Source organism: Equus przewalskii, chromosome 9 (genome assembly GCF_037783145.1).
Source record: "Equus przewalskii isolate Varuska chromosome 9, EquPr2, whole genome shotgun sequence".
In the NCBI taxonomy this organism is placed as follows: Eukaryota; Metazoa; Chordata; class Mammalia; order Perissodactyla; family Equidae; genus Equus; species Equus przewalskii.
In genome coordinates this window covers 33,807,142-33,834,879 of record NC_091839.1, presented here as the reverse complement: position 1 = coordinate 33,834,879, position 27,738 = coordinate 33,807,142, and the positions used below count along the sequence as shown (strand labels likewise).

The following is a 27,738-nucleotide window of genomic DNA, read 5'->3' as shown; positions in this document are numbered from 1 at the left end:
GTAGAGGAAGATGGGCACGGATGTTAGCTCAGTGCCAGTCTTCCTCAGCAAAGAGAATTGGCAGTGAATGTTAGCTCAGGGCTAATCTTCCTCAAAAAAAAAAAAAAAAAAAATCAACTGCATTGTCCCTTTATTCCCATGCCCGAAATGTGAGGCAAAAGAAAGAATAAGGGAGATGCATAAAGACAAGAAACTAATTATTGAACAATTGCTACACATGATTATGTACATACCTTATTTGTAATAAGTTAACAAGACAGTCTCAAGCAAGTCTAGTTATTGTGAACTGGCTTAGAAAATTAGAGTAAAACAAAATGAAGCCACAGGCTTTGTTTCATGTATCATCCTTACCAACTTATACCAAAACAGCTGAGGAGGGAGAGTTCGTTCACTCAGAAAACGCTTCAGTCTGTTAGGTTCTAGGCACTACCCCAGATGATGGAGCAAACATCATCGAGCACATCAGACATCCCTGTCCTGACAGAACCCACGTTCAAACGCATGGGCACACAAACAACAAACTAAGCCAATTACAGAGCGTGTTAGAAGGTAAGCCGCAGAGAGAAATAAAGCAGGAGAGGGGAATGGCGCTCACCTGCATCGGAAGATGGGAGTTGCAGTTTTAAAGAGCATGGTCAAGGAAGGACTGATTGAGAAGATACTTGAGCAAAGACGTGAGGATATCTGGAGGAAAGTCGACTCTTACATTAAAGTAGACCAGGAGAGCAAGGACAAGTCAATGAGACTAAGACTAGCAAGGAGGCTACTGTGACAATGTAGGTGAAAAAATGATCACTTTGGTTACTTCGACCAAAGTGATAATAGTGGAGGTGAAGAGAAACAGGCAGATTCTGGATATACTTTGAGGTAGAACCAACAAGACTTGCTGATTGGCTGGATGTGTGTGTGAGTAACACGAGTCAATGAGGACTCCAGGGTTTGTGGCCTGGCAAGTGGAAGAATGGGGTTGCCATTTACTGAAATCTAAAACACTATGGAGTAAGAATTATGTTTGGGACATAGTAAGTTTTAAATATCGAGTGGATACCCAAAAAGAGATGCTGAGCAGTCAATTTGGAAATACAAGTCAGGAATTCAAAGAAAGGTCTGAGCAGGGAATCTAAGCTTGGGAGTAGTCAGCATATATACGGTATTTAAAACCACGAGACTGGATGAGAACACCAAGGAGTGAGTGAGCTTGGAGAGAAGAAAAGGTCAGGGACCGAGCTCTGGGGCACTGCACCGCTGAGATCAGGGACTGAGGGAGACTGAAAGGAAAGGCCAGCTGGAGAGAGGAAAACAGAGAGCCCAAGTGGAAGAAAAAAGACTCAATGAGAGAAGAAGAATCAACTGTCTCAAACGCTGCTAAGTTAAATAATCCCAAACAGAAGCCAAGAGATGGATTTGGCAAAACTATGGAGGTCACTGGTGATCCTGATAACACCTGTTTTGGTGAGTGATGAGGGTAAACACCTGACCTAAGTAGATTTAAGAGAATATAATGAGAAGAACTGAAGAAGGTAAGTTTAGACAACTCTGTTGAGACGCCTTCCATCAAGAGAATTAGAACCACATAAAGCTGGAACTCAGACACATTTAGGAAATGATCTATTCCAATTCCAGACTAAACTCGGTTTTTGAAATGAAAAACTCTAAACAAAACAAATTCCGCTAGTCAAAAACTTTGCTAAATTGTTCTAAGCACATTAGTTAGTATTTACATCACGGTCTGACTTAGAAAGATTCTTCTGTGATAATACATAGCTGTCATTTGTCACCCCAAGTCAATGTTAATGTTACTAAAGAAGAAACCTGGAAGCACGGGACAATGGAGGAAGAGCAGAGAACCACATCTAAGAGGTAGGTCCACAGAGAGACATCATTTGTAGAGGGGAAGGGGATGGGAGCAGGGGATGGGAAGAATCTTTGACTCAAGGGCAATATGGGCTCCTAGAAGTTAAGAAAAAAGAGAACAAAAGGGTAAAAAGGACAAAAAAGGGATAGTTCAAAATATTTTTATTCATTTCTTAAATATTTAGGATACATACCTTACTTGAACCTCCACTTCCTATCTGCTTCAATATGGAATAAATTCTTCCTTTAACTGAAATGCACTCATTTGTTGAAGAGGATGCTGAAATCTAAATAATTAAAATATATAAGGGTTCAAAGGTTCAAAAAATATTCCTCCAATTTTGCCACTGTGAAATGCTTCCAATTTTGAAATTATCTAAAATCTTAAGTAATTAGATATTTGTCACAATATTTTAAAGAGGGAATTTACATACTTTAGTCAAAGAAATAAACGTATGAAATTAATATATAGACAAACTTCCAAGGTTTCCTTCTAACTCAGCTTTACTTCTCAACATCAATACATAAATGGAAGATTTAAGGGGAAAGGAAACATTCAATGTCCAACATACAAACTCATAAGCTATCATTTTTCTGTTCTTATCTATTCTTTTTTCTTCCATATACCGCTTTACTTACATACATACAAATGTAAACACACAATTATATCTGGGTTCTTTTTCCCCACTTAGCATTATATTATAAGGGAAGCAGTGTTCTAAGGTGCTAAGAGCTCCAGAGTCAGTCAGACAAACACAAATTTTAGCATGCCCCCTTTCTGCTGGGTGACGTTCAACATCCTCCTCAGCAAACTTTAACGGCTGCACTGTACGACTTGCCCCTTCTTCCCTTCCCTTACGCTGGGGCCTCTGTGGACCTGCAAATGCTTTGAACAGATGGAGCGTTATGAGAGGACTGACTCTGAGCTGACAAGGAAGCTGGAACACACAGAGTGTCTGATGAGCTGATTACCAAGTTGAAACAAGTCTGAATAAACCTCAATGTAACTAAGTCTTGCTTTAGATCCCAAATAGTAGAATTTCTCTCAATCCCCTTCCATATAATACAAAAGACAAGGATTCTAATTTCTTCAACGTCTAAAGTTGAGAGACACTGTTGAGTCGTGAAATATGTTTTCTGTAAGAAAATATCAGGCTTTGAACGATGCACCTGCTATTTTTCATTAAGTTGTAATTTCACCAAGGTCCCCCACTCAACTTCCTTTCGGTGCTTCCTCTCAGACTTAAAATAAAAACTTCTGAGAGAGAAGAAAGCAGTTCAACGTCTTTCTCGCCTGACTGCTTACAGTTTTTAGAGTACAGGAATCCTGACATTTCTGATTCAACAGCAACGTGAAGTTCGGTTTCCTACACAGCACATCCCACACCCCCTCAGTCCATCCATCCTCACTGTGGCCTGAGTCATGTTTTCAAAATGCAGATAAGAAAATTTCACTTCCCTGCTCCAATCTGCCCCACAGCTTACGATCATCCCTCTTGGGATAAAACTTAAAGGGCCCAGTGGAACCCTAAGGATCACCCGTCCTGCTTCCTGGGCTCCACCCACACTCGGGCCTCTTTTTAAGTTCCCTCCTGACACTGGCCTCTTCTAGAAGGCTCCCTCTGGCCCCTTCACTTGGTCTTCTCCAACCTGACGTCTAGATTTCAACTCAAATAGGGCCTGACATGAGTAATAGCTCAATAAATGTGTTTTGAATGAATGTGTGGGCAAACCTGATCATCTTTCTTTTCCTCCTTTGTAATTTATTATACTGCATCAATCCTTAAAACACCATTACCTCTTTCCATATTTAGTATAATCTATCGTCAGCTAATTTTTTTTGTTCCGTTATTTTTTTAATTGTGGCAAAATACACATAAAATTTCCCATTTTAACCATTTTTAAGTGTATAATTCAATGCCATTAAATACATTCACATTCTTGTGCAACCATCACCACCATCCATCTCCAGAACCTGTCATCATCTCCTATTGAAACTCTGTGTCCATTAAACACCTCCCCATTCCTCCTGCCCCTCCAGCCCGATAACCATTGTTCTATCTTCTTTCAGCTAATTTTCTAATGTCTTGATTTGTACAGTTAACTATTTGTGCTGTCTTTTTGCTGTTTTATTTAAATAACAATTGCTGCTAACTTGTACTATTTACTAAGCACCAGGCTCTGTCGTAAGAGTTACATATATCTATATTAACTAATTTAATCTTCACAGTCATCCTATGGGGTAGGTAGCTTTATTATCCCCATTTCAGATGTTGAAATGGGCGCAGAGAGTTTCAGTTAATTTGACGAGGTCACACAGCTGGTGAGCAGTGAGGCCGAGATTCAGGGCTAGCCCGTCTCCCCTCGAGGCCCCTGCTTCTTGCCTGATTAAGCTGCTTCTCAGAGAGCAGATTTCAGTTATGGACATCAGGAGAGGGCTTAAATTAACTCTCCAGATGGCAAGCAGTTGCCTCACCAGCAAAAGATTTTTTCTCTTATTTTAGAACAATTACTTTATAATATATTCTAGTAGCATCTCATATTGTATCCTGATATTCTTCAAAATTTACTTGTATGTTAATCAGCCAATGAAACGAGGCTGCTTACTAACAGCTGGCTTAAATAGTTAAGTGGATTAAAAAGTAACGTAGATTAGGAGAAATTTTATTCAGCTCCTCAAACTGGACCCTCCAGCCTAGTTAATGAAAAACCTTCATTAGCTTCCTCAATAACTAACCTCTCAAAGCCACGAGGCGCCCGTACCAAGATATAAGAAAAGTGTTACCTAATGGGACTAAGAATGGGTAAGTCCTAACAACTTTCAACAACAAGTCCTTTCCTAACAACTAGATGCTGTAGGAATAAAATCTACGAAATAGACCATACCTGACATACACCATCATAAATAAAGCTTATCGAACCTGTAAATGCTGAAGTGGCGTAATGGGGATCTGCCCCGGTGGCTGCTGGAAACAGGCGAGTTGGCTGTAAGGTGTTGACAACTGACAAGCAGATGGAAAGTCATTCTTTACAACTGGAGTTCTAAAACTAGGAGAGATTTTTAAATTTAAAACATTAAAATTTTAAAAGCAAGATACTGATTTAGTTTTTGTGTGATTTTAAGGTGTCAATATAAATTTAAACGTGTTCCATCAAACAGAATCCAAGTCAGTCTTCACAGTATAACTGAATCATGTATTCTAGATATACCATAACCAGAAATTTTATTTTGGGGAAATTCCTTCGGAAAGTAACTTTTGTCCCTCAGACAAGAAATTCCTGTTAGTAAAATAAGTAAGATGGCATTTAAAATACGGAGTTGGGGTTATTTTATAAGAACTTAGCCAAGGCAAAGGTGAGTCCCTTGCTGATCACAGATTGTCTGAGTGCTTTTTAACAATAAGATTCTACAACAGCCTACTAGAGAGATCTGAAAGCCAATTACATCAGAGGAATTTGGCCCCTGAGCTTGCAAGTGTGCAGCTCACCTTCGTGCTCTGCTTGTCTTAGACACTGCTGTAGCCTCAACACCCAGCACAGTGCTTGGCACAAAGGAGTTCCCAAATATTTGTGGACAATAAATAATCTAATTTCACAAGAAATAACTATATCACTATTTTAGTTAGCAATCATGCTGTAAACTATTCTAAGTATAATAAAATGAGGTAATATATAGCAAAATTGTATTAAATAGGTAAGAGATTAGGTTATAAAACTTCTAAGGCCAGTTGTAAGTGAGATCAAGATTACATTGTGAAAATAAACAGCAAAAGTCATCATGGACTTGAGTCATCCTCTAAGACATTAAAAATATAATCACTTGTTCAAGGATATCATGTGCCACCTCTCTTTATTTCCTCTCTTTGAAATATCACTAATTTGCTCTTGCAATATCGCTGTTTCCCGTCAGTCAGCACTGACCATCCCATCTCTTCACTCACCCCTCATTCCCCTCCACTCAAATCCTATACCCTTGAACACCCTCAGAACTATGTGACCTGTACAACCAAGCTTTTTCAGAAACTATCACACTCTGATTAACACCTCCTTTGCTATAAAATGTACCCACCCTTTATCTGCTCTAGGAATGCTCACCTCTAAACATCTCTCTCCATGACAGAGAGGTATCCAGGTGGCAACGGATGATAATCAGGAAGTTTTACACGCTTATTTATAGGTTGTAGGTACACATTACAATATGACAGAGACTTTCACAAAAATCCTTAAAAATATATTACAGCCACCTTCCTCTCCCTATTTTACAGATGAAAAAACTGATGCTGAGAAAAGTAAAAAGTAATATGAATTTGGAAAGTCTTTAAAGTAACAGAGCAGGATTCAGATCTATTTGGCCCCAAAGCCCATGTTATTTCTATCATACCAAGCTACGAGCCAAAGCAATTACCAGCTCATGTAATCATCCAAGCTGCTGCTGCTGGGCGTCTTACAAACAGATTTTGGATCAATCCATTTAGGTGCTGATATTGGGGGTGACTGCTTTGAAATGGAAAAGCCAGGTTGCTCAAAAGTGGTTTGTTTCTGCTAAATCAAAATAAAAAACATTACGATTTAGAGATTTTAAGTTAGTCACCTGTTGAATAGTCTTATAAACACTGTAACTTATAAAAGTAAGTAACAAAATTATGAAATACAAAAGCATGCTAAAATAGGTAGACGTGTAGTCAGACTTTCAATAACTTTTTAGTATAGCTCTTTTACTCTAAATTCTTAAGCCTGTTATATTCTGCTCAAAGGGATTACAACCAGAGGGAAGGCACAAATATTGTTTAACAAAACAGGGTCTGATGTCCTCCCCCTTCAGGGCTAATGTAACCAGTACCGAACTTTCATAATCTAAATAAGTACTCTGTGCTTCTGAAAACTAAGCTTTCTTTAATCAATAAAACCACATTGTCCACCTTATGTTAAAATGACCAAATAGTAATTATTTAGCAAAATTTGAAATGGCAAATACCTATCTAGTGCTCTTCTCCCTCATAAGAGACAGAGCCTGTAAAATTTATCTCATACAAATCTCAAAGCAATGACGAATGAACATCCTCTACAACAGAGACTGGCAGTTGGCAGCCCACTGCCTATTTTTGCAAATAAAGTTTCACTGGAATGCAGCGATGCCCATTTGGTTACATATCGTTGATGGCTGTTTTCATGCTATAAAGGTAGAGTCAAGTAGTTGCAACAGTGACCGTCTGGCCTGCAAAGCCTACTAATCTTTTACAGAAAAAGTGTGCCAACCCTTGCTCTGCGGCATCTCCACCAGATAGAGAACCACATTTTGCTTGAACACTTAGTAACTGAGGATTCTACTGTCCAAGGAGTTTCACTCAAATTTAGAGACAACCTTTAGTCATTAGAAAGTATTGCAGATATTTAGATTAAATCAGTTTCTCTATTATAATTTCAACCCACTGGTCCATATTATGCTCTCAAGAACCACAATGTCTAAATCTATTACACTTTCTACATTTCAGTCCTTTAAGTTTTTGAAAATAGCTGGCATGGACACTATATCTCTTTTCCTGGATAAATTTTCCATTTCATGTAAGATTTCCTTATATATATATGTATTTGGATCAGTGGTCAGGATGGTTGTGAGAAACTGTCGTACTAAGATCATTAACCAAGGAAAGCAAAAAAAAAATGGTGGTCACAGAGTAGAACATTTGCATTTGAGATTTTGGAGATCAGAATTGAAGACATAGTAATGAGAAGCTAAAGTGAAATTAAGGAAATAGTTGTGATAGAGGAAAAAGTTATGAATTTGGAGGTCAGGTATAGGACTAAGGATACACAGGGAACAGAAGCCAACAAAAATGATGACAGTTGTTGAAGCAGACAGAAGTGATCCAGAGCCTAATGTCTTCAAGGCATGATGGGAGTCACTAGGATGTTCAGAGATGACAGCAACAAGGCAGGCAGGCAGACGCCTCAAAGGGCAGATCTTTTGCAAGAAAGAGAAGAAACGGTCTGGACATAGCAATGGGTAGTTTGTGGCTATAAGGTAAGAGACATGAGACAAAAAAACCCTCCACCTGAGAGGGCCACTGGAAAAGCAGTCACCTTGGGAAACTGCCCAGTTTCTTTCTTTTTTTTCCCCCTAAGTGTACTACTCAGTGGTTTTAATATATTCACAAGAGTTGTGCAATCATCACCACCATATAGTTACAGAACACTTTATTATCCTAGGAAGAAACTCTGTACCCATTAGCAGTCACTCCCCATTCCTCACTCCTTCCAGTCCCTGGAAACCACTAATCTACTTTCTGTCTCTATGGATTTGCCTGTTCTGGACACTTCGTATAAATGGGATCACGCTATAGGTGGCCCTTTGTGATGAGCTTCATTCACTCAGCATGTTTTCAAGATTCACTCATGTTACAGCATGCATCAGTACTTCATTACTTTTTATTATTGAATATTATTTCCTTTGTATGAATGTACATTTTGTTTATTCACTCATCAATCGATGGATATTTGGGTTTTTCCACCTTTTGGCAATTATGAATAACGCAGCTATGAACATCCATGTGCAAGTTTTGTGTAGATATATACATTATCAATTCTCTCAAGTATACACCTATGAGTAGAATTGCTGGATCATATGGTAACTGTCTTTTTAACTTTTATTGCCGTACCATTTTTCAAGTGACTGCACCGTTTTACATTCTCACTGGCAGTGTATGAGGGCTCCATTTATCCACATCCTCACCGACACTTGTTATTATCTCTTTTTAACTATAACCATCTTAGTGGATGTGAAGCAGTGTCTCACTGTGGTTTTGATTTGCACGTCTCTAGTGACAAATAAATGCTTTTGAGTCACCTTACCAGCCTATTGGCTCACAAGCTTTAAAAAGAAAAAGATGTTGGTTTATACGATCTATGATGCAACCTGTCAGGATTCTCATCATCTAACATTTGTTATCTATGTCATTACTTAGATCAGTGGTTCTCAAAGAGTAATCCAGGAAAACCAGGGGTGGGGCGGGAGAGACACCTTTCAGTGTCTGAGAGGTTAAAACCATTTCATAGTAATACTAAGACATCATTTGCCTTTTTCCCTTTCATTCTTTCTTGAGTGTGTACTGGAGTTTTTCTGAGGCTATAAGACATGTGATAACGAAATAGACTGAAGCAAAAGCAGACACAAGAATCCAGCATCCTGTTAGGCCAACCAACAAGGAAACTGTAAAAATTGTAAAACAATGCTGCTCTTCTCACTATAATTATTTTGCTTTGAAAAATACTTTTCATAAAAGTGTATCTATATTCACATGTAATGCATTTATTATTGTTATTTTAATAAATTAATACTTTTACAATTTCTTGCTTTTACTTTTTAATACAGTAAATACAGATAAATATAAGCTACGTAAACACAAGTTCTCTATGGGTCTTGGTAATTGAGACTATAGGAGTCCCAAGTTCAAAATGTTTAAGAACCAGTGAGCTAGAACATAGCTGAAAAGAGGCGCCAGCCTGGTGGTGCAGCGGTTAAGTTCGCACGTTCTGCTTCTCGGTAGCCCAGGGTTCATCAGTTCGGATCCCGGGTGCGGACATGGCACCACTTGGCAAAAGCCATGCTGTGGTAGCTGTCCCATGTATAAAGTAGAGGAAGATGGGCACGGATGTTAGCTTAGAGCCAGTCTTCCTCAGAGAAAAGAGGAGGATTGGCAGTAGTTAGCTCAGGGCTAATCTTCCTCAAAAAAAATAAAAAAGAATATAGCTGAAAAGAAATAGTGAGGAAAGTATGGCGTGGACTATACGGATGGCTCTCCGGTACTCCACCAGATCATTCCTTCTGAAATAGCCCCCAGCCACTAGGCATAATCATTCAACCTGTTATAAATTCACATACATTTTACATTCTATATTTTTCTATGTCATCTATGAGAATGATGATAGGAAACAGTCAAATGCTTTGGTACAGCACTGCACAGTTCAGGGATTGGCATACTTCTCTGTAAATGGCAAAAGAGTAAACATTTTAGGCTTTATAGCCCAGGTGGTCTCTGTTACAAACTCAACTTGCAACCCTAGACAGTACATAAAGGAATGGGCATGGCTGTGTTCCAAGAAAATGTTATTTACACAGACTGGCTGGGAACTAGACTTGGTCCATAGCTGTAGTTGGCTGACCCCTGTACCAGTCCACGAGGAATCTAGAAACACTACCAAAAATAGAAAAGGATTCAGCTTGACATCTACTCTTACTGAATCTATGACTGTTACTGATCATTGTTTTGTGTATAACAAAAAACATCCCTTAAGTAAACTATTCCATAAAATATGATACATAAGCGCTCAATAAAAGAAGAAAATATTTGACGTGATCATCACATTATGAACAGTGGCAACGTTATCCTAGAGGGGAAAAGTTACCTCTGAATCAGCCTTTCGGGTTATCTCCGGAATCTGCCACTGATTTGAAGAGGCAGCAGGATTCTGCTTTACACATTCCAACTTTCTCTTAGATTGCCCTTGTTTCTGGTTACTTTCTGGAAACTTTGGTTCTTGATGCTCTTTAGTTTCTGAAATTTTACTTGTTGTTGCTGTCATTAAAAGGCAAGAATATTTGATAATAACAAAATTAAACCTAAACAATCGAACATGTTACAAACTATATTAGCATTTTGCTTTTAAAAACAGAGAGAAATTAACATCTTTAAGCCAGGTGCTAACAATTTGCTTTTAGCAAGTCAATTTTACAAAGCTGCAATACAGCTGTCTTCCTAAAGCATGACTTATAGCTTTGTCAGAGACCATTCTGGATTTAAATCCTTCTGGTCTTTACCAGTAAACAACTAAGTAAATAAATAAAATTTTAAAAAATACATGTAATAAAGTCTTACAAATAAAAAGAAGCTATTTCATCACTTTTCATAGACCTCTCACTTTTTAATAAAAAATTTACCTTATATTAGCCTGTAATTAACTTTCTTAAGAGTCTCTAAAAGAACTTCAACAATATATTTAATATTCTATGATTATCAAAATTCCATTACTCTCATGATAATAGATGCAAAACCCCTAAACAAAATATTAGCACTCAATATACAAAAGGGATAATAAATTACAACCAAGTTGGGTTTATTCCTAAATGCAAAATTTGCTTAACATGTGAAAATCAATGTAATTTGCCATAAGAGAATAGAGAAAAAAAATATGATCAATTCAATAAACACAGAAAAAGCATCTGAAAAAGTTCAACACCCAGTCACAAAAAAAACTAATGGTAAAATAGGTATAAAACAGAACTCATTTTGTTTTGATAGTTAATAAAAGAGTAGCTACAAAAAACTACAGCAATTACCACACTAAAAGTAAAATACTGAAAGCTTCCTTCTAAAATAAGGAAAGAGACAATGCCACCCATCATCCCTTCTATTCATCATTATACTGGAGGTCTTAAGTGCAATACAGCAAAGAAAAGAAATGAAAATGAAAAGAATTGGAAAGGAAAAAAATGTTCTATTATTCTCAAACAACATGAAAGAATCTATAGAAAAAGGAGAATTATTCAGTGAATTTAGCAATGTCACTGTGTCTAAGATCAGTAACCAAAAATCAGTGGCATTTTTTATATACCAGCAACAAAAAAGTAAAGGATAAATTTTTTTTAAAAAGATACTATTCATTACCATTGCATTAAAAAAAAATCAGATATCTAGGAATAACTCTAGCAAAAGATACGCAAAATCTCTACAAAGAAAACAATTCTCTCAGTAATATTTTAAATACTGCTTAAATGAAAGAAGGGATATGTCAGGTTAGTAGCCTAGAAAATTGGGCTGTTAAGATGTTAATTTGTCCAATTAGATCTTAATCAAGATCCCATTTTTTACAAAGTGGAATTTGATGGATTCTAATATTTATATGCAAATCCAGACAGCCTAGAATAGCTAATAGTCTTGAAGAACAAAGCAGGAAGATTTACACTGACAGATACGAAGATTTATGGTAGTAATTAAGAAAGTGTTAGCAGAAAGACCAAAGGAACTACACAACAGAGAGGAATCCAAAACCAGGCATCGCACGTATGAGCGCCTCATTCACACAACTCAGGAGGGAAAAGAAGGCCTTTTCCAATAAATGCTGCTAGGTCAACTGGATATCCACATAGGAAAAAAAAGAATCTTGACATTTGATCTTACATATACACAAATATTAAATTTAGGAAGAATATAAGTTTAAATATGAAAGGTAAAATGATAAACCTTCTGAACTACATGGAAATATCTTCATGATCTTGGAGTAGGAAAAGATTTAAAGACAGAAAACACTCACCAAAAAGGAAAAGATTGATAAGTTAAATTGCATGAAAATTAAGAATTTCCTTTTATCAAAAGTCTTCACCACAAAATGGGGGAAGTTGCCTGTAACACATATATCCAACAAAGGATTTGTATCTAGAATATATAAATATCTCCTAAAAATCAATAAGAAAAAGAAAGAAAACCCAGTAGAAAAATTGCCAAGACGCTTGAACAAGTACTTCACAAGAGGTTATCCAAATGGCCAATAAACATAAAACAGATGTTCAACATCATTAGACATCAGGGAAATGCAAATCAAAACCACAACAAAGTATCACTTAGCAGCATCAGAACGTGTAAAATTAAAAGCCAAAAATAAAATGGGAAGAATACAGAGCAAGAGCGAGCCACCTGCTATCAACGTACAACCTCTCTGAAGGCTGTTTGGCACTGTCTACACAGCTGAGTGTGCACATACCCTGTGGCCCGACAACCCATCCTGAACACACTCGAAAGAAAGGCAGAGGCGTGAAAGGGCACTGCACTGGGCTCTACTCTTAAGATTTGGGCAGTTTTCTGACTTAAGTTTTGCCACATGATAAAGTATTATTGGCACAGTGTAGGCACTCAACACGCATTCACCTAAAAACACTAAATTAGGTGTCAGATTAGTACTAACAAGCATGTCTGATAAAGAATTTCTCAATCATACCAGTTTATAATAGATGCAATGAAAAGATAAGTTTCCCCCAAATCTAGGAACAGGAATCCATTCCCAATCAAAACAATGGCAAAAAGACTATTCTAGGGTGACTAGCTGTCCCAGTTTGCCCAGGACTGGGGGCTTTCCTGGGACATGGGACTTTCAGGGCTAAAACTGGGAAAGTCCCAGGAAAATTAAAACAAGTCTGGGGCAAGTCTAGCTTTGTCCCCGTGTTCCTCCTCAGTTCTATTTAAAAGAAAAAAAGAAATTACATCCAATCTGGCAAGCTTTGTTTGGATAAAGATCATCTACCTTATGATCCTATTCAAAAATCTTTAATGGTACCCTGACATTTAAAAAAATAAAACATGAAAGTCTGGCATTCAAAGTCTACCTAGTCTTCTCCGACTTCTACACGACCTGTGTTACAGTTTTCAGCAGAACTAGACCATCTTTCGTTCCTAAAGCGTGTTACTCTTTTGTTTATGCTATGGTCTCCATCTGAAATACTCTATCACTGCTATTTCATCCTATTTAAATCCTAACAGTTCAAGTTTCTTCTCCTCCTCCACAAAATATTTCCTATTTCCTCTAAAGCAAATTAGTTCCTCAAATTTCTCCTTCCTCTGAATTCTCACTGAACTTTATTCATGTGGTTCTCATGACATGTTCCATGTTCTATCCAGCAATATATTTATCACATATCTCCCACACGAGATGGCAACCTCCTTGGGACTCTATCTGATCTATTTATATATCCTTAGAACATTTATCATGGTACCTATAGTGGAAAATCAAACATGTGATAAAAGAGGAAAGTGAGAACTGTCATATAAATACAGCCTCTATGTCCTTTCCAGAAAATATTCGTCAAGCCAACCAAGAAAAATTACTCAGCTCCATTGTATTTTCCCTCCGCTCTTCCTTTTATGAACCTTTTAGGCAAATAAGCTCCTTTGCTACAAAATTGAATACTTTTCATACACTTTATATAATTTAACTCAAATATAAGATAAAGGAATACAGACACAGTCTTACCTCATAATTCTTAGGTGGCTGGTCAGTTTTCACAAACAATGAAGTGGTTTTCTTTTCTTTTCTTTTCTTCTTGTGGTGAGGAAGATTGGCCCCAGGTGAACATCTGTTGCCAATCTTCCTCTTTTTGCTTGAGGAAGATTGTTGCTGAGCTAATATCTATGCCGATCTTCTATTTTGCAGGTGGGACACTGTCTCAGCATGGTTTGATAAGCGGTGCATAGGTCCATGACCAGGATCTGAACTTGTGAACCTCGGACCACTTAAGCAGAGTGTGTGAACTTAACCACTACGCCACCAGGCCAGTCCCTAACGCGGTTTTCTTAATTAAAGAAGTAAGTCTATCTATTTTGTCACTCTTACCTTCCAATTTCGTTAGAAGACTTGATTCAGCTTTATTCTTCAGGGTTATAGAATCAGTACTAAGTTCAGAACTCTTCCCATCTGACATCAGGGCCTCCTTGGAACGGATATTTTGAACAGACTACATAAAAAGAATAAGATATCAAATAAAATAAAGTCCCATAAACAGTACTAGTACCAATCTGTCTTACTGTTCAATAAACTAATGTCTCATCTATGTGAAAATACTACCAGGAAAATTATCTATTATGATAACACGTAGACTCACAGACTTTAGCAAAGACTGACTTCTTGAATTATTGGCTAGAGCAATGGGAATGGCTGTAACTATAAATTTGGCCAATTCGTTTTCAATGAAAATATTAATTAATTGCTAAAATATATTCACTTACAAAAGAGAAGTCAGAAAGTTAGAACCCAATATAGAACATGCTTCATTGTTTTGTTACCATGACTGTATGCTATCACCAAAAATAATAGCATTAGTCAAAATTAAGATTTGTATAATTCTAAGAAAGTAGTTATTCTAAATTCAGAAAGTAAACTTTTTGACACAACTATGCACTCTTCTCTAATAGAGCTGTGATTAGTTAAAATTATGATTTTAAAGCATAGACCATGAAAAAGAGGAGGAAAGAACATAAAATTGAAAAGCCCCACACTGTGATGCCAGGGGTTTAACTCAAGTCCGATAAGAATAGTAAGACCCCTAAAAATCAGGGCACTCGGGGCTAAAACCGCTTCCCGTCTCCCAAGTTCGCACAGGTGCAGCGCCGCAGCCTGACGCCAGGGTCGAGCGTGTAAGCCCTCACCGCCGCCCCATCCCAATTTCCGCTCCCCTTTTCGTCTAAGATGCCCGGCCAGAGCACGTGATTGCTCCGCCGAGAAACAGAAGCTGGGGGAACGGCTCCCTCGGCGCTCCCAAACCCAGGCCAAGTAGTCTGCTCACACGCGCATGACAGCCGCGCTTCCCAGGGCTCCCAGGGGCTGCCCGTCCTCGCGCCACCACCTCAATCTTGGAGAGCCCAGGGCTTCTCTACCACTTCCTCCCCGTGCTCCTGCAGCTCCGGGGCTTCAGGAGCACTGTTAGAGACATCATATAAACTACGGACCCCTTCCCCAGAAAAAGCTCCATGCACCCTGAATCAGGAATCCTCGCTGCATATAGATTCAAAAATTGAAATACCTTTAAATTTCTCAATTCACAGGAATCATTTCCACTTGATTTAGATCCGGGCACAATCATATCTCGGGATTCTGATCCAGAGGTCTGTCTATTACCCACAAAATAAAATAATAGTCAGTTTGAAATTAATCTTTTCAGTGTGTTATTTTTTCCATTTTAAAGTTGGCTTTTTAACAATTTGTACACTTTTTAATTGAAAAAATATTTTGAAAAGATATTTTTTAAAATAACATGAATCTAGTACAAAGGGGATTAAGTTAGCTGCTGGGCAATGACAGGAGTGATAGAGACCAGCAGGAGGTGACTGCCAACTTCATCACCTAATAAGCAACAGTCGGAGTTAAGTACGAACGTGGGCAAGGAGAAGGACCAGCAGTCTGTATGAAACTACACCTCCACCCACAGGCAGCTCCAGGATGAGACCTGGGCATAAACCCTCCTGCCTCCACACTTGCGGCACACAGTCTATCACAAGCACCAGGAAAATGGCTGGTTTGTCTTTGTTTTTATTTTCTTGGAGTGGGACAAAGTCTCCTTTACTCATCAGCTAAGTATTTGAAATGGAGATGACAAGATAATAGTCACCTCATAACATTCTGGAGCTTACCCTTGACAACCAAAATGCTCTTTTAATATCAATATTTAGTCAAGCCCTAAGTAGAACAGAAATTTAAGTATAGAAGACAACAACTAAAAACAATCAGTTAGATTTCTAAAGTTTACTTGCAAAACGATTCTCTGGGATCCAAGGAGTCATTTCCAATAGAAATAACGTTATAAATAGTAATTAGAGTTAAGAATAGACCAGAAAAAAATCCCCTTAGCTAAGCTACAATACTAGATTCTCATTTCTTTGAAGGGAATAACCACCCAAGTTGGAGGCAGGAGAACCCAATGGATGTGATGAACAGTACTTCGTTCTCCACCTGCCCTCCCCACTTCCGGATCATCGCTCTGAGGCAAACGAATGAATGAACGATCTTTCCCCTGCCAGCCGCTCTCTCCTTGAACTAGCTGGGGAAGAAACTGTCCTCAGACGTCCCTCCACCCTGCCATGGAGAGCCCAGACACGCCAGGAGGAGGCTCCCACAGGGCCCGCCGACTGAGAGATGTGCACACACCACGGGTTTTCACCCCAGGGATGTCTGCAGTGTTGACTTACTATTTTACCTCTATGTTTCCTAATTTTTTAATAGTTCCTTTAATGAATATTTTTAATGAGTGAAAAGGCAAAATAAAGTCATATTCCCCACTCATTCCTTTGTCCCTGACGGCATTTAGAGATTCGGTAATCTTTAATACTAAATAAAAATTTACTCATAATTACTACTACAGAGTAAAAGACTTTAAGACCATTCTGCTGGCAATCATCAAGTGTTGAAAACAAATTAAGAAATTCAAACCCAAACATACCTTTTTGTAAAACTTGGAACAACTGCACCTTCTGTCTTCACGTGATAATCCGGGCTATTCAGAAGGTTAACAGGGACTCTTCCAAATGGGCACGACTGAAAATGTTTTGAAAGATTAAGTAACCAACTAGGAATAAACAAAGATCTCACCACTACCACTTTAATCAAAGTTAATTAAAAATAACTTACCCGTTTAGTTTTGTTTGATCGTTTCAAAGGATTTCCATGACCTATCTCTGCATCTTGAGGGGGCATGTTCTCTCTAAATAGAAAGAAAATACCGTCAATTTTTTAAAAGAATAATATTAACATATTGCCATTAACTGCTAACATTGTTATCACTGTTACATGAAAATACATATGTAGATATATAAATAATGTATGGCAAACATTTAAAAAACTGATTCAGCGTCCTCACCCATAGAAAAACCTGGCTTTAGCAGGCTGTCCTCTGGAGTCACCGCTGACCTTCTTATTCTGTAGATGGCCAAGTGAACTGGGGAATGATTCCTGGGCAGTTGATACTGTAGATGCTGTAAAAATGTTGAAATTGTAATTAAATTTGTAAAGACATAAGGAATACACAACAAAGTAATCTTACAAATAAGAGTATTTAAAAAGTCGACTCATAGTAAGCATCTGTGCCCAAATAGGATACGCAGACACGGAGATGTTATCAAGACAATTCTCTAACTATGCTTCACAACTGTTTCATAACTGCATCATCGTTTCCCCAGAGTAAAGGCACATACTCTATTCCTCAAAAGCAAAAAGTCACTCTCTCGCTTTGATCGGCTTGATTTTAACGTGTCATCCATGCGTTTGATTAGCTAAGACAAAAATTTCAACAGGATAGAAAATACTTTGTTACTTCTAAAAGTCTTACCTCCTTTACATCTAAAATTTAATCTTAGATTTTGATTATTCTAGATAAATGATGTTTTTCTATAAAATATTATCCTGAATCCTTTTTTGTTGGGCAATCTATCACAGAAAAGTATTAGCACCATTAATACATTTACCTGATAAGCTCTTCTTTTCTTCCTCTGAAAGCAGCTGCTTTTTTTGGAGGTTTAAATTCCGAATGGCAATTTCTAGCATTTCTAGTGGTACTGCTCCACATTCCAGAGCTTTATGAAGAAGTTGTTTACTTTTTTTAAAGTTACCTAACAAAGTGAAAAATAATAGTCATTTTAAGGCAGCAATCTTTACCTCCCAGATACTTATCATCAGGACCTGGGATAAAAGTTAAAAAGGCTTAAGCAAAAATATTTATTCCAAGGCTCATGCACTTCATTTCAAAGCAAATAAGAAATCTCTCAGTTCTGATAACAACTCATGTCAAATAGTTTACTTGTGTACTATATAATTGATGTAATTCGTATTAGTTTATTACTGCTGTCCACTTTCAGAAAGAAAAGAAGCGTCACAAAGCAGTTACCAAGTGGAGAAAGCAAACGCCGACCAGCACGGTCAGAAACCTGAGGGAATTCAGAAGGAAAGCCAAGCCCTGAGGGTACAATAGTCTGCAAAACATCAACCCGTTACAGCACAGTACGATAATCATTCATAATGACACTGCGTTCATTAAGAAAAGGGTGACATCTTTTGCTAAAGGGAATCCTCCATCAAAAGGATTCTTGTAAAAAAAAAAGTAATGATAAAGATTAATCTTTAGCTACCAGACTTAGCTACATGACCCCCAAAATGCAAAATAACTGAGAAACTACAATTACCTTTCTGACTACAGATAAATTACCAAACAAATTTTCTTTCAACTCCAGTCTTAAACAACATATTTACTCTGGAACTTAATATATAAATATTAAACATATCCATCATGTATCTTACGGAATATGTAATCAGCACTTACGGGAGCCATTGAGCTACACTACACACTGGGCACTTAGAGCATAAAGATGATTAAGAGATGGCCTTTTGCTTCTGACAGTTTACAAATTTTAAGAATATAAATACATTTGACAGTGGTTAAGCCCACATTTATTGAGAGCAGTGATATTTCATGTATTGAGTATTTTAGGACAGCAAAAGGAGAGAAGGGCTTGGATAAGAACCAGTAATTAGAGGGCCCCTTTGAGAATCTGATGAAAACTATACACACCAAACTGTGCATGGGCTTTCAAGGATGGTACATATTTCCTGAAAGTCTAGTCAACAACCTTGTTCAAAATAATCAGAATTCTTCTTTTCTTTCTTTTTTTTTTGTTGAGGAAGATTTGCTGTGAGCTAACATCTATGCCAGTCTCCCTCTATTTTTCAGTATCTGGGCTGCCAGCACAGCATGGTCACTAACAGAGCAGTGTAGGTCTGTGCCCGGGAACCGAACCTGGGCTGCTGAAGCATAGCACACTGAATTTAACCACTCAGCCACCAGGGCTGGCCCAAAATAATCACAATTTTGACCTTGAGGCTACCACTACATTGTGGTGGTACAGACAAAATTTATTTATTTATTTTTTTTACAGATAACAGAATTTGAGATTTTCAATATTTATGTGTTCTAAAGATGTAAAGTATATAGTTGCCATATAGGCCACATTACTTAAAAAATTTTTAAGTCAGAAGGAAGGAGCAATAAAGGGTCTTAACGGCCTGACCAAACTTACTTTAACAAGCAAGGAGGAGGAATCAACGTTCCTAGGCAAAGAAAGGATGACATTTTTAAAGTCACTTGATAGTGCCCTGGATAGACTGGAGAAGATGATTCAGCTAACCAGGACTCAGAAATTATCTGACATAAAAGTTCAGGGTTCTCAAGCCATTTCCTGAGTTTGTACAATGCCCTTCTCCAACCTCAATCCTGGGGAATACTCTCCAGTGAGTGAGCCCTGCTTCGGGCACCATCGTGGGGATTCTGGCTGAGCCAAACCAACAGTTACAATGTCTATATCACTGGTGGTAGACGGGATGAGCGTTGGGGCAGAAACAAGGCAAAAAGAAAATATGAACACATGGCCAGACGACAGATTGAGGCTGCATGCAGAGGCCCCAGAAAATGAGAAAAGAAAAAAGACTAAGGAATGGCCAGCCTGAAAATGTCTGAGGAAGAGACTGCCCTCGTCCTGTCCAAAAAGTCCAGACTATGAAGAACCAAGTGAGCAAGAAATAAAAGCTTGTACTATGGTTTATTTATTTTTTTTAAAGAACTACCAATTAACGCTACAAATATATTCTGGTGCAATGAAACGACAGCATAAAAAAAGCTTATCTAAGCTCTATCTTAAATATCTTATATCCTTCATCCAAAAATAAGGAGCAAAGAAGCCACTTTCCCTTAGATGCTTCCTGAATCTAACAGCACAAACACAACGTTCATGCTCATTTCTCTGGATTATTCCTTAGAAGTGGAATAGCTAGCTAACAAATATTCTCTGCATTTATACTTATGTGGCATTATTCCCCCACGTTCCCATCTCATCAACTTTCGCGCCTTTTGCCTCAAATTTTCCACTTCGTACTTATGATTGAATGTTAGTATATAAGTTACAGTTTTACTTATACTTTTGATGGCATTTTCAGATTACCTTGCGATAGTTCAAATTGTGCAAAAGATACATGTACGAAAGCAAACTTCTTGCAGTTTGCTCTGGCCATCTGAAAGCAGTCACGGGCATCATCCGGCTCCTGAATCCTGTAACAGAGTTCTCAGTCACATTGTAAGAAAAAGACACAGCTGCCTGAGTTCGATAATTCCTCATTCTATTTTCCAAAAGACATGGGATATTGTATTTTCCTGTGTGTAAAATCAAATACTAATAAGATATTTTATTATAAAATCTTTTTAGGCAGAGTTTAGGATACGTAAGTTTTGTGGAAATATATACATAATAGAGTTTATATTATTCACTTATTAATTATAAGCAAAAGGATTTGGTCAAAAAGTAACAATTTCTGGGGCTGGCCCCGTGGCTGAGTGGTTAAGTTCGCACGCTCCGCTGCAGGCGGCCCAGTGTTTCGTTGGTTCAAATCCTGGGCGTGGACATGGCACTGCTCATCAAACCACGCTGAGGCAGCATCCCACATGCCACAACTAGAAGGACCCACAGTGAAGAATATACAACTATGTACTGGGGGGCTTTGGGGAGAAAAAGGAAAAAAATAAAATCTAAAAAAAAAAAAAACCTAACAATTTCTTACAAGTAATTCTGATAACATGTTTTCTTTTTTTCCTTTTTTTTTTTTTGGGGGTCAGGAAGATTGGCCCTGAGCCAACATCTATTTCCAATCTTCCTCTTTTTGCATGAAGAAGATTGTCACTGAGCTAACATCTGTGCCCATCTTCCTCTGCTTTGTATGTAGGATGCTGCCCTGACAATGTTTTCATTTTACCTTTTTTTCTTTTTCCAAGATTGGTACCTGAGCTAACATCTGTTGCCAATGTTTTTTTTTTCCTTCTTCTTCTCCCCAAAGCCCCCCAGTACACAGTTCTATATTCCAGTTGTAGGTCCTTCTAGTTGTGCTATGCAGGACACCACCTCACCATGGCCTGAGGAACGGTGACATGTCTGCGCCCAGGATCCAAACCCGTGAAACCCTGGGCTAATGAAGCAGAGCGCACAAACTTATCCACTTGGGGGCGGCCCCTCATTTCACCTTTTTGTAACATAGTTATGTGTTATGTAATGTAGTTAGTTAAATGTAGTTAAAATGCTAATACGTACGCTTTTAATTCAGCAAATCTCACTTGAATTTGAGCAAAACTCTCATTTTGCCCATATTTATCAGGAGGAAGTGCTTCAATTGCTTGACTGTAACGAACAATCAGCTTATTTAAAAGGGCGTCATTTAGGGGGACACTGTTTTTCTCTAGTTTGAGCAACAAATTCAACCAGTCCTCTGGGTTGTTCGCCATCATTATAATTTGGTTAACAGTTCCTGAGTTATCTGAATATAGGGAACAAAATATACACAACAGATGTAAGAAAGACATAAAACAAATGCCAAATTGCACTTTTCCTTCAAATTACAGTTAATCATTTATACTCTCAGTTTCAATGTACATAAACTCCTTAAAATACTTTTTAAAAACTTTAACAATTTGAGTAAATATAAGTAACTTAATTACCACATATATATCTTTTATGAGGGTATATTTTACTCCAAAAAGCTATATATTTTAAGGAAAGAAAAAATTAGGAAATAATTGGTTTTTTTCCATAGGTAGCTTTAAAAAATCATATGCAGTCTAAGAAAATTTTATGCTGTAGCAGCATAATTCTATTCTAGCATTCTAACTATCTGAAGGAAATCCAAGCCTCTCCCACCAGGCCTTGTACCAACTTTCTTGGAAAATTCTTTACCAAAGACTTATTCATTAAAACCTTGAAACCTATTGCCTCAGTCCTAACGTAACTTTCTTTATCCAGCATCATCTCCATCCATCTCAAACTTACTCTTAAATCAACCAAATAAAACCAGTTTACAAAAGATAAGCAACTGATAGTCATTTTCTTCTCCCTCCAAGTTACCCATATTTCTCCATAATTTTCATGCTGTAATTTACTTTTTTACTTCTTTTAGTGTTAATCGTTTTAAGAAGACAACTTGAATTAATGTGAGTCTCCTGTTCAGGGTATTGTAGTTAATAGTAAACATTATTAAATTCAGATTTCTCAGAGAAACTATCATTCCTTCCATTAGTTTGTTACCTTCAACAAGGGCTAAATCATTACTTTTGCAAATAAAACTACTCTTTCTGCTCGCTAGGAAAACACAGCCCATTCATAATTTTGCTTTATCTCAAATTTAATCTGGTCTGATCTTAACTTCATTCTCCAGTTTTACCTCCTAACAAATTAGTCTGTAAGACATCTAAAAACACCATGTCTTTGCAGATGTGTTCCACATGCCTCTGAGCACCCCATTCTCCCTCTAGTCACCACTTAAAGCAATGTCTCTTTATTGCATCAGTATTCATTTAATGTCAAACAATGTAGCACAGTAGATTCATAAATTCTTCTCATGTAGAATTCATGGTTTTAAGCATCTTTGAATCTTCTTCTGTACTTAATATAATGTCTTACATCCCAATTATCAACCTGTGTTAAGTATTTACAATTTTGAGTAGCTAAGGATTTTAAATAAGGACTCATCTACCTTGGCATACAAGCTTTGTTAGCATTATTTAAATACATATAATAAAGTATGGTAGTACTCTATTAAGAATTTGCTTAACAACAAAATGATCAATGTAAAGGTTGTTTCAAATGAACATGATCTGCCATCATGACTAGATTACAGGTTCTTCTGCTTATTTTCAATCTCTCATCCATTTAATGGTTAGTATAGACATGACAAACTTATCCAAAGGTCACTTTTCAAATGACCTCAACAATTTGAAATATAGTAAAGAGTTAGGCTTCTGAGCTAGTGCTTTTCATAAAGCTAGGGTATCAGACTTTGGGCTTTTATTCATTCATCATGCAATAAATATTTAAGTGCCTAATGTGTGCCAGGCACCATTCTAAGCTGTGTAGATAAAACAGATAAAAACCATGTCCTCATGGAGCTCACATTCTAGCGGAGGAGATAGATAATAAACACATGAATAAGTCAGATATAAGGTGATTAGTGCTATGGAGAAAAATAATACAGGGAAGGGAGTTAGGGGACACACTCCTACCCCAGCAGGCCGCTATTTTAAATAGGTAGGTTAGGGGAGCCCTCACTGAGATGACGTTTGAACAAAGAGCTGAAGGAGGTAAGAGAGGGAAGATATCTGGGGAGTGGTGTTCAAGGCAGGGGACAAGAGCAAAGGTACTGGGCTAGAGGCTGGTCTAGCATATAAGAGAGACATCCATGAAGCCACTGTGGCTGGAACCAAGTAAACATGGGAGAATAGGAACAAAAGCCAGAGAACAACAGGAAGACTCTCTAAATCAAAAATTGAGTGTTTGACATTAAATTTATATATAATTTTATTAAGATTGGTGAGGCTTTCTCAATTTACAACAAAAAAGGAATGGAGAAAAATGGCAATATCTATTGATGGCAGGCATATCAACAGAAATAACAGCTGATAATGGAAGAGTTAAGAAAACAACCTCTGAGCACAATGTAATAAATGATGTTAAGTTTCCTTTTTAAAGAAAGCAGTGGCTAATACTTCATTCCTTTACCTTTGAGGGCATGCAGAAAAAAGGAACTCACCTGTAGTATCAGCAGAGACTTTATTCAAGCTTAGCTCATCAGTAAGGTCTTCATTTTTAAATTTATTTTTAATGTCTCTCACTTTGTTCATTATGGAATCAATTGTCAATTCTCTGCCACTTAAATCCTCGGCCTCCATTTCTAAGAAAAAAGAATTGAACTAGTCATAATGCCTATTTCCACTAGCATTAAAGAAAAAATAGTTGCAACTAGCCTTTTCGAACCCAGAAAACTAAAGCATTAGTTATGCGAACACATTTCAACACAGATACTATTAAGGTAGTGTTTGTGAAGCTATGTGCATAAAAACAACAGCGCATCTTTGAAATTTGTCCAACAAGGTTTCCAGTAGGCTAAGTACACGTTTTCTTCCTAACAGAACTTCAGTGAAGCCATTGCACAACACAGAAATTGCTGCCGTCTTTCAAACTGCATTTTTCTTCTACACACTGAATGCCTTCCTTTCACTCTTTTTCCAGAATTATTTTCTCTGGGGCATCTGCAAATTCAGTCATTTTAAAAGATGCCATGGAATGTTTTCTGGTATTCTGGTGGTGACATACAGACATACAGCATCCTTTTGGTAATGTGAATGACCATTCCTTTATTCACCTGTTTTATGTGAGTAAACCTGCACATTGCAGGTGCTTTCAGAGCAGAATATATACAAACATCAAAGTCCTTTATTGATAAATACGATATCAGCAGACTTGAGTTTCTGCATATCTGGCAGGATCATTACCTTAATCATTCTAATACCAAGAATCTACCGTATTCGTATAGTACTGAGCACTTGCTCATCTGTATGGTGGCGACGTCTGGTCAACAAAGTGTCTGCAGTCTTCCTGTCAATCTCGCCTTTGTGATTCTCAAACATCATCCCAGTAACCCAGGGTCAGTGACCTCGAGTTTAGCAATGAAAAGGGGCGATAAAGTGGAAGCTAGGTAGCACCTCCTGAAGTCAGGTTCGAAATATAACTGTCAGAACACGGTCACCATTTCCTCTCCCTGTTCTAAAACACCAGACAAGAGAGGGTATGTCTTTTGTGAGCCGATCTCGTGTCCCCAAACTTTCCCCAGGTGTCCCGCCAGGCAGTCTCTCCAGCGAGGTCCACACCCACCTCTTGCTTCCTGGGGCCTCAGCACCATCCCGGGCACCACCCAGTGGATTGGCGGAAGTTGCGAGACCTCCCCTCCCCCTCCGGCCCGGGTACCCGGCTCTGAGCCCCGCCTCGCCCCCACCACTCACCGACCTGAGAGCTAAAGAGCCCAACACCTGCGGCCGTCGTTCCTCGGTCCGCCCGCGAGGCCCAACTCACCGCCGGAAAGCGGGCTTGAGAAGAAAAGATGGAATCCAAGCCCCCCTCCACAAACACGTTTGAATTTCCCCGCCGCTACGGCCGCGGCCGCCTATTGGCCGATGCTAGTCACGTGGAAGCGTCAGCCGTAACTGGTACGTGTGCGTCGGCCCCGCCCCTTTCCCTGCGGCACGCCGGTCTGGCCCAGGAAGGGTCCTCCGCCCAGCTTGGGCTGCGCGGTGCGCGGGGTGCCATGCTGGGGGCTGGGGCTCGTCCGCCGTTCTCGGGGCGCCAGGAGGCCGGCTCTCCCGCACCTTCCAGTTTAACCCGGTCAAATTTTTGCCGGGCAGGGAGCCACTCCCGGGCGGAGTGATGGATGAGAGGTAAATAGGGGCGGGGACGCTGCTTCCAGCATCAGGACCTCACCGGTGCCCTGAGAGTCGCCCCGCCGCCCCGTCCTCGCCCTCCGCGCTCCTCTCGGGCTTAGAGAGGAGGTGGCAAGGAAGGGGCGTTCACAGCGCTGCCGGCGGCCCCGCCAGCTCCAGAATCTCCGTGCTCGGCGTCCTCGAGCTTCCCCTTTCCTTCCACGACTGCAGGCTTCGCTCCAAACCGAGGCCCCCGCCCCAGGCAGAAGCCGAGCTCGCGCCCCTCGCGCCCGCGGCGCCCGGGCTCGCCTTCTCGGCCTCCCTCCGAGCCGGCTGCGGGCTCCAGGGCGCCCCTCGGAGTCCGCGTGGCTGCGGGGCTCTGCCCTGGGGGCTTGTCCTCCAAGGCGACGCTGTCTCCGCTCCGCTGTTGTACCAGCACTGCGACGGTGCTGCATGGTACGACAGGTTGGGTTTGCGTGTGTGTAGGACACTAACTGCAGCCGTCACTGGTTAACTCCAGCGCTGTCCTCGGCACCCTCGCAGTGCCAGCTCCGGCCAGCCGCCGGGTGAGCGGGAAAGCCCTTCGTCGCTTAGAGCATCTTTCCAGACCCGCTGGCTGTGTATTTTCGCTCCGGCGGAGCGAAATGATTTGCTCCACCGTGGTTGGCTAATGGCGCCGTTGCATCGCTGCGCCTAACGCTGCTTTTACTTGGAAGGAATTTACTATTTCACCAATTCTTGTTGATCTCTTCGGAGCCTGATCTCAAAACTTGGGTGGCCCTGAAAGCGCTTTTGCTGAATAGCCTCACCCTGACACTTCTGTACACTCACTCCCTGGGCGACTTCCAGTCTGCATTTCAGATACCAACTGTGTGTGCTGTAAATACAGCTACACGTTGGGTTTTGAGGACTTAGTATGAGAAAATAATGTAAAATATATTGATAATTTTAAAAATGTTGATTACAGTTTGAAATATTTTTTATATACTTTGTTAAATATTAAAATTAATATCCCTTGCCACACAGCAGAGGAGAGTGAGACATGACAACTAAATGCAATGTGCTGTCATGGATTGGGTCCTGGAACAGAAAGAGAACATTAATGCAAAAACTGATGAAATGCAAATAATAAATCACTGAGGTCTAGTTAGTAGTAATGTACTAGTGTTGGTTTCTTAATTTTGACGGATGTACCACAGTAATGTGAAATCTTAACAACAGGGAAATTGAGCGAAGGGTATATGCCAACTCTGTACTACCTTTGCAACTTTTCTGTAAATCGAAAATTGCTCCAAAATAAAAAATTTATTAAAATTTAATTTCACTGGGCTCTTTTTTAATATGGCTAATGGAAAATTGAAAATTACATATGAGGCTTGCATTATATTTCCACTAGACAGCAGTGGTCTACAAAATCCTATGGTTTTACCTATCCGACCTATTACATACAGTGTTTCTTTTCTGACTCTCCACCCCCTGCCCCACAAGAATGTAAACTCCCTGAAGAGCAGGAGTTTTTGTCTGCTTTGTTCGTTACAATGCCCTTAGTGCCTAGAATGGTGCCTGGTACATTGTAGGCACTCAGTAAATGTGAGCTAAATACTAACATTTACGCCCATTAGAATATTTCAGAATCCTATTTGCTCTAATATATTTGTATACTTCTTGAGGACAGGAAACTTTAACCATCTGTACTTCTTATAAATGCTCCAAGAAACTTTGTACTGTGTCCCGTGCAATTCTCAGCAACTGTTGACAGGTTATTATTACAACCTGTTCAGAAACAAAAGTAGGTACCGTTCTTGGCTAAATGTTATGTTGATTGTATATGTGGGAGACATGTAACAACGTACCATTTTGGGATGAATAGTGCCACTATAGTGTTCAGACTTGTATCTGTGAGGGTGGCCATGGTTTCCTACCTTACCCAGAATCAGTGCGTATGACTCGTCTATCCAAATAGATTTTGATCTTAGCTGCTGTTCCTTCAGGTCACTGTACTCGTAGACCAACGAGGAGCCACCTCCAGGGACGTTTAGGAAGTGAAGTTGTTGCAGTCAATATTATACCACAGT

General features: G+C 39.1%; 1 protein-coding gene across 4 annotated transcripts in view; it reads right to left on the bottom strand.

Annotated features, from left to right (window-relative positions):
• Nucleotides 1-26,116, bottom strand: part of TTK (TTK protein kinase) — a 37,843-nt gene extending 11,727 nt beyond the window's left edge. Inside the window, exons 1-15 of one of the 4 annotated variants that reach the window (XM_008516292.2) lie at nt 25,254-25,408; nt 24,743-25,013; nt 24,001-24,141; nt 21,513-21,735; nt 20,376-20,482; nt 17,853-17,996; nt 17,249-17,363; nt 17,020-17,092; nt 16,832-16,926; nt 15,419-15,506; nt 14,233-14,353; nt 10,258-10,427; nt 6,260-6,396; nt 4,776-4,902; nt 2,049-2,141 (exon numbers count right to left, since the gene is read on the bottom strand). In XM_008516292.2, coding sequence (XP_008514514.1) covers nt 2,049-2,141; nt 4,776-4,902; nt 6,260-6,396; nt 10,258-10,427; nt 14,233-14,353; nt 15,419-15,506; nt 16,832-16,926; nt 17,020-17,092; nt 17,249-17,363; nt 17,853-17,996; nt 20,376-20,482; nt 21,513-21,735; nt 24,001-24,139 — 1,632 coding nt within the window. In that variant the 5' untranslated portion in view covers nt 24,140-24,141; nt 24,743-25,013; nt 25,254-25,408. Of the gene's footprint in view, nt 1-2,048; nt 2,142-4,775; nt 4,903-6,259; nt 6,397-10,257; nt 10,428-14,232; nt 14,354-15,418; nt 15,507-16,831; nt 16,927-17,019; nt 17,093-17,248; nt 17,364-17,852; nt 17,997-20,375; nt 20,483-21,512; nt 21,736-24,000; nt 24,142-24,742; nt 25,014-25,253 lie in introns of all 4 variants that reach the window. The other 3 variants (XM_070559019.1, XM_008516290.2, XM_008516294.2) reach the window with 3 other exon arrangements.
• Between the last annotated feature and the right edge of the window lie 1,622 nt (nt 26,117-27,738).